At 29.5% G+C, this 7,515-nt stretch overlaps 1 protein-coding gene across 2 annotated transcripts; it reads right to left on the bottom strand.

The window, feature by feature from the left end:
* Window positions 1-503: 503 nt before the first annotated feature.
* Window positions 504-7,172, bottom strand: LOC145840776 (cyclin-K-like). 2 transcript variants are annotated; one of them, XM_082948107.1, is made up of 7 exons: window positions 6,989-7,172; window positions 6,525-6,610; window positions 5,368-5,433; window positions 4,354-4,523; window positions 2,807-2,980; window positions 2,324-2,514; window positions 1,925-2,252 (listed from the first exon to the last, which is right to left on the bottom strand). In XM_082948107.1, exons 2-5 carry the CDS (start codon window positions 6,551-6,553, stop codon window positions 2,934-2,936), a joined length of 312 nt encoding a protein of 103 aa, XP_082804233.1. In that variant the 5' UTR covers window positions 6,554-6,610; window positions 6,989-7,172; the 3' UTR covers window positions 1,925-2,252; window positions 2,324-2,514; window positions 2,807-2,933. The 2 variants fall into 2 exon arrangements, with proteins under 2 accessions (XP_082804232.1, XP_082804233.1); XM_082948106.1 differs by lacking the exons at window positions 4,354-4,523; window positions 5,368-5,433; window positions 6,525-6,610; window positions 6,989-7,172 and adding an exon at window positions 504-1,209 and having other exon boundaries at window positions 1,728-2,252; window positions 2,807-2,944.
* Window positions 7,173-7,515: the final 343 nt, after the last annotated feature.

Raw genomic sequence — 7,515 nt, 5'->3', positions numbered from 1 at the left:
TTTAAAATACAAAACAAACTTTTTTAGTCTATTTTAAGAACTTTTACCAAAAATAAAGTAAGATTTAGTTTTTTTAAATTGTATATCATAAATTTTCTAATAAAATTATTAAAATTGGTGCCTTGATATATTTCATAAATAAAAGAATCGAGATCCCTAATTGGTAGTTCAATAATAATTGTTTAGTTTACTTTTCTTTTAACTAAAACAAAATCAGCTTGAGTAACAAGCATTAGCAGGGTAGTTACTCTTTGAGTTAAAAAACTATTCTGAGCCTTAAAGTTTGAAATACTTATAAAAAATATTAACTAAGTATTTAAAATAAACAAAATTTAAAATAAAAATTCAAGTTATTCGACAACTTGGAATTAAAAAACAACAGAAAATTGAAACTAAAAGAAAAAAATTTCAATTAATGAAATAAAAAACATTGGAAGAAGATTCAAAAAAAAAGTTTCAACTATCCTAAGAATTTCAAAATATTTATACTGTCCTGAGTTGTACTAAGCGTTTGGGAATCAGTATGAGTTACAAAAAACTAGCCTGGGTCATCATGAGTTTAAAAAAGAAAAGAGAAAGCCAAAGCTGAAAAGTATGTAGCAGTATACTTAAGCAACATTTTGATAAAAATAAAATAAGATCTAAATAAAATATTCATAATTTTCAAAAAAAATTTAAACATGTACCAAATTAAACAACAAAAAACGAAAGGAATTAAAAATTAAAGACAGACTAGCTTTTGCGTTCATATAAGTGTAAAAATTATTATCATTTAAACATTCAAGAATTTTTTGTATTCTAAGAAGCCAATTGTTTGATTAAATTAATCAAAGTAAAAACCAACTTATAAAATAAACAATAATAACTTGTAAAATATAACAAAAATACTAAAACTTTGCTTCATCAAAATACCTTTTAACTTTAAAAAATTCAACTAAACAAAAAATTGAAAAGAAATCTAGACTTCTCAAGAAACGTTTTGTTTGAAACAACTTGACCAAATTGATCAAAAAACAAAGACATGCTAGTTTATGTAAAAAAACTACAACTTTGCTTCGTCACCCGACGAAAAACTCCCCTCATTCGAAACTCCTTCCGCGCGTTTCGAATGTTGAGCTTCTGCGCGCATCCTCTTGTACTCGGGTTTGAAGAATATCACCAGCACCAGGAATATCGCGCCGATCCACGCCGAGCAAAAGTACGTTGAATCTGCGGAAGAAAGTGTTTTTATATCAAACAGTTTCCTTTATTTTTCATTATAAAAGTCATTTTAAATCAAGGTTTCTCTATATCGCCCGTTATGAGCTAAATTAGTAAGTTGGGGACAAAGCCAGTGTGGGGGTGATTTAAAAATTTTTAACAAAAATTTTACACTAGATATATTTGATGTTTGTTATGTTAGTAAGAAATAGTTTTTTTTCTGCCCAGGGTACGATTTTGAGATAGTTTTTACAGATAATTCACCCTAATACAAAGTTTTTTTAAATTATAATAAATAAGTAACAAGATGAAACAAACCCCGAAGTAACAATAAGACCACTGGTTAAAAAATTGCTATAAATACTTCTTGAGAGCTATATACCAAATACAAAAACACAACTTAACTTGAAAACTGGCCTCTAAGCATAAACACGAATAACAAACACAAAAAATTATATTAAAAAAATAATATTTTTTTAATCTTTAGTACATACTAAACTGTATTATACAAACTCAATTAAATAAACTTTTCATCTTTATCCACAACATCGACTGCCATCTCCCGTTGCTCTTCTTTCCCCTTCCCCTGTTGCTGCCCCTGTTGTTATAATTTCCTCCCCTGTTGCGGCGCCCTATTGTTATAACCACCCCGTTGCCGTTGGTAACCGTTACCTTGTTGCTGGGCGACGCGCTGATGCTGCTGGTAGTTCGCCATGGCATCGGGTTGCTGCTGCTGTGGGGGTCGCGGAATGTACAGTGACGTCATTGGCCGCTGGTATGAGGTCACAGGGGTACTTGCTGGTTGTATGACGTCACAGTAATGTTGAACTGAGGGGTGGGGGAAGGATGTTGGTGGAGGGATTCAAGTTGGGGAATGTTTGTTGCGAGGGCAACAGAGGGTTCTGCTACTGTTGTTAGGGCGATGGCAACAGTGGATGTGACCTCATCAACTCGTGCGACGTCACATTGAGGTCGTGGTTGGAGTGTGGCGTCATACTGAGCTCGGTTGAGATGGTGTTCAATGGGAACGACGACTGGTCGTTGTGGAAAGTCTGGTGGTGAATGTACTTTTTGTAGCTTACATACTAATGGAGATATAAATAAAAAAAATAAAATTCCTCACCTGTTCATTATTGGCAACACTGTTCGTTCTACTACCGATAGTTTCAATCAACTTGGAATCATAATTCACTCTGAATCGGTTTCACATTAGGCGTTAGTATATTAGGTTGTAGTATATATATAGAGGGCGTTATTGATGATATTACAAGTGAAACTTGAGGCTTCTTGTTTGATAAGGGGGTGGGGGTAGACCTTGAAGTTGTAGCGGGATGGTATTTTAAAGTATCTCTATTTAAACGGTAGGTACAAAACGTTTGTGTTAAAAAGTTAATGTTTAAGTTTTTCAAGAATTATATAACATGTTTCAACTTTACAACGTTAATAGTTCTGTTAAAATTAGTAAAACATTATTTTTTGTGACTGATTTTACTGTCTTTATATTCCAAGATGCATCACTTAAGTAACTTATCTATGAACTTATATACATTAAAATATGCAACATCTTAATTAAAACGGTAATGTTTAAGATTATAACTTAACAAACATTGTTTTCCTGCTTAACTTGTAAGTTCCTCCCCGGCTGACCCTTGCCAACCTTCGCCTTCTGCGGCGTCTGCACCTTCTGCATCTTGCTGTGAGGTTCTCCCTCCCTCTTGGGCGTCTTCGGTCTCTCACGCTTGCCATCCTGCGCTTTCTCGCCGGAATATTGGTCTGATATCTATTAGAAAAAGTATATCAGTGGTGCTTGTACAGGACATTCAAGTGGGAATATAATAGGGTGGCCACTGGTTTTTGAGAAACATCTTTCAAGTTTCTAAAAGTAAACGTTCGAGGTTAAAACCTGTGTTAAGTAGGGAGCCGATCACTTCTAACCCGATTAATTAATAAAGATACTCAAAGGCTACTTTAAATGTGTTTTTAGGAGAAATGATAGATTTTTTTCAACCTAATATCTAAAGACACTAATACAGTTTAAAAAAGATTTTCTTTTCAAATTCTAGGTTTTTCCTTAGTTTTTTAAGCTAAATTGTCAAAATCCCGGTTTAGTGGCCACCCTGGTGCTTACTTTACTTGTAGTTATGAAAGTTAAGTAATTGTTTGTATTGGGCACACATTTCAATCTTTTTTTACTTAAATTTTTTCTTTCAAGGACTTGTTTGTAAAGTATAAGCATATTATTTAAACCACGGATCGTAAAAATTAATATTCATTAACATCATGAAAAAAGTAAATGGATAATCAATTCAAATATTGAATTTATGGAATCTTTAAACAAGATAAAACCATAAAAAGCTGATGTTTGTATAACAGTTGATAAAAAGTTTTATATACACGTGTTCTATTAGGGGAAACAATAAACCATAGTAGCAGACGATGTATATTCAAATGAAAATTTCTCAATATTCACTGAATCAAAAATAACAAAAACAGTTTTCAAGAACATACTTAAAACTCGTTCTCAGAGCATATTCGTCTTCAATGGTCAAGTGTTCAAACAAGTGGATGGGCTATCCATGGGATCTCTATTAGCCCCCCTTTTAGCTAATTGGTTTGTTAGTAAGTTAGAAACAGGTCTTTTAAAACAAATCGAGCCTAAAATGTACATTAGATATGCTAATAACACCTTTACTATATTCTCCAATAAAAAAACAGCAAATGAATTCAATCAAAAATTAAATAATCTTCATCAAGATCTTATTTTTACAAAATCAAATTATCTCCAGATTTTCAAAATTTCTTCAATGTTTTTAAAATTACAAGTTTTGGGTCTATTTTAAGTCAAAAATTAGGTGTGAGGTAAAAAAACTGTATTAAATGGTATAACAACATTGAAGAGATATCTTAAAGCTTCTTTAAATTAGTTTTCAATAAAAAATAATTTGGTAATGATAATAAAATAATTATCTATACTATAGATTTTTTATGTCAAACTTTACTACTTAGTAACATATATAAGTTGTTTAAAATTCCAGGTTTTTTAGTGATTTTGTTCAAAAACTAGGTTTTTAGTGATCTTTGTCCAAAATTCCAGGTTTTTTTCAAAGTTTCTCAAATTCTAAATGTATATATTTATTTTTACACATAACCCACCTTTCAGTGCTTTAACGTATCTGAGCTTGTAAGGATGTTCCAGCTGAAAGTCGAACTGAATGGAGTGCAGAAGAACTTTCTCTAAAGTCATTAGTTCATCCCTCGGGTATTCCCCAAAATGGATCCACTGGCTTTCGGCCAAATTCGCCTTCGCTGCCTTCATCAGGTCCCTTGAAAGTTGGATGTTTTAATACAAGGAAAAAAAAAAGATCTTTATTGAACATGATAAAATTTTACACGGAAAATTACACACATACTGGAGCTTTGAGAATACAAAACTGAACAAGGATGTTTACAAGCAAAGATACTAAGCCTGAAAGTATAAAGATGTTTTTTAACAAAAATTGAGTTCACAAACTATTAGCATTATATATAAAAACTTTGTCAAAAAGCGATAACAGTCATCTCTCGCTAATCTACACACATTGTGTCTACAAAAAAGTGCGTTACTAAACGAGAGTGCGTAGATTCGTAAGAGGTGACTATATTGTAAATGATTTTAATTTTTTTTAAATTTTAATTCAAACACTTGGTTAACTTTTTTATGGCCAAAGAGGATATTAAATCCTTAAGCCTACAACTAAAAAAAATAAAAATACTAAAGAAAATAGGCGAAAAAAAATTATAGTCTATATGTTTGTGTAAAAAGTTTTTTTTTAATTAACTTACAGTTCAAAAGTAAATGGATTTTTTTTACAACAACTAACTTATGGTTTATAATTTAAGCAGTCATAAAAGAACAAAAACCAGTTTCAGTGAAAAAGAATTTACGCCTACCTATGGCATTAACTAACTTTAGTACACATAATGTTATTAATTTAAACTGTTATGAGGCTTTCAGTGGGCTGTATAAAAAATATTTTATAACAAATAAATCTAAATTATTCAGAATTTAAATATTGTGAGCTAAAAATTGAAGTATTTAGCTCAACATAGTTAAAATATTCAATATTTAACAATTGAAATAACTTTTAACTAAATTATACTGCAAACCAAACTAATTTTTAAACCAACTTGCATTTTTTAGGTGTTTCTTCAACTTTACCAGCAACAAATAGGCAGCACGTGGCAACAACGTACCTGTGAAGTTTAATAGATAATATTTTAGAGTAGTACAATGTGTAGCTTATGACAAGTACATAACTTAATACTAAATTAACAGCATAGTTATCAGTGCTTGTTAAATTAAGCTACATTACATCAACTTACCTATGATTTGTTTTGAATAAGTGCAGGTTTGCCTAATTATTTTGGAAAACTTTCTCAGGTTTGAAAATTTTCTTCCAGGTTTTTTAACTAAACGCTTTAGGGTTTATTTTTAGTTTAAATTAAGTTTAAGGCTTTAAACTGTGTTAAATAGTATAAGAATATTGAAAAGATATTTTAAAGCTTCTTTAAATATGTAATGTTTTTTGATAAAAAATCTTTGATGAAGACAAAAATTTTTATCTTTATGATAATTTTTTGGTGTCAAATTGTAATTTTACATTAACATGTAAAACTTCTTTAAAATTTCAATTTTTTATAGTGATTTTACTTTAAAATTTCAGGTTTTTTTCAAAATTTCTCAAATTCCATATTTTTTAGCCTAAATTGTCAAAATTCCAGGTTTTTCCAGAATTCCAGGTTTTTTGGCAACCTTGTAAGTATATTGTTAAAAATTAACAATTAAAAACAAAATTAACCTATAAAACTCATAGATTATAAGTACATAAAATGTTAAAAAACCAACAAACATATATGTTAAACCTCTTGCTTTATGTAGAATTAAAAAAACTATATAACTAGATATCAATATCTAAATTTAAAGTTAATCATTCGCTAATTAAAATCCTAGCAAAACAAGATTACTGGAATATATAATACCAACAAACTTACAGAAAATTCTTTCTTTATCCAACTAAAACATGTTTTTGTGTGCTAACACACTGCAACGGAGCTATGAAAGTTATAGAAATACTGTTCTACTATTTTTTTAACTTTCATAGCTCTGTTGAAGTGTGTTAACTTGTTAACATATAGAAACATGTGTTAGTCTAATAAAGAAAAATTACTGTTCAAATGTGTTATTGATAAAACTAGATATTACTATTTGTTTTGTCAAGTTATGTGAGTAGCAAAGTTATGCTAAAAGTTATCAAAGTATTAAAAATCAGTTTATAGCATTGTACCTGTTATTTTTCTTGAATGAGTGCTTCATGTAGAAGCTGTGGAAGTAGACTGAAGCTGTTGCTATAGTCTAGTAGTTCAAGTCCAACTAAAAACATGATAACATTTAAGATTATTAGTATGTAAAAACACTCAATAGGCTTCTTAAAATAAAGATTACACTCAAGTAGTTTTTAAAAACTGAACAACTATTTATTGAAGTTTTTTTTTAAACTATTTTAACCTACTATGTTTGTATGTTCCATATGAAAACAAGTAAAAATTAAAACTAGTATTCTATATAAGTTATTTAAAGAGCTGTCCAAAATTAAAACCAAGGATTCAAACCGCAGTTGTTTCAATTCTTAGTTAAAAATTATTGATAAGAAAAAGTACAACTGTTTAATTTTCTATGAACTCAAAGTTTTACTATTATTATATTCATTTTATAATTAAGTTACAAAAATAAGAACAAAATCCTACTAACAGATTTTCCAACTTTTTGTACGAACTTGGGTCCCTCACTCCTAAATCTCAACTCACATTCAGAAGGAATTTTATCTTCAAAACTTTTCTTCAGATCAGCCTTCTCATAAAACCATATAGGCTTGCTTAGTTCGTAGAAGAACTCAAAAGGATTGTTTGGTGATGACATTTTGTTGGTTTTAATATATTTTCTGTTAGAAGTTTAACAATATTGTTAATCTTTAATTTTATTTGTGTTGGATATCTTGATAACAATTTTCTGTTTACATAACTTTAAACTAATTTGCTTGTTTGTACTTTAAAAAAATTGTATAGATAGTTGTATGGTTTGAATATCTCAAGGATTTCAAAGCTTAATTTAACTACTTATAGGCACAAAAATTTCATAAAAATAAAAAATTGTAGACCTTTAGAGCTCACAAGTAGTTTTAAGTCACTTAAGAAGTGATAAACATGCTGATTTAAAAAATATAAATTATAACCTAGGGATGTAGGTTACTTAAACATTAAACATATATGGTTGTAGTG

This window comes from Thalia democratica, chromosome 7 (assembly GCF_965202585.1).
Source record: "Thalia democratica chromosome 7, ktThaDemo2.hap1.1, whole genome shotgun sequence".
NCBI classification, from domain to species: Eukaryota; Metazoa; Chordata; class Thaliacea; order Salpida; family Salpidae; genus Thalia; species Thalia democratica.
The sequence above is the reverse complement of the archived record's forward strand: the minus strand, read 5'-3'. Positions and strand labels throughout refer to the sequence as shown.

Excerpts from the sequence above, each read along its gene's own strand:
- LOC145840776 (XM_082948106.1), bottom strand. The coding sequence starts at position 1,920 with ATGCCATGGCGAACTACCAGCAGCATCAGCGCGTCGCCCAGCAACAAG. Across the intron at positions 1,210-1,727 it reads GTTGTGGATAAAGATGAAAA|ATTCAACGTACTTTTGCTCG; the intron begins GTTTATTTAATT and ends TTTCTTCCGCAG.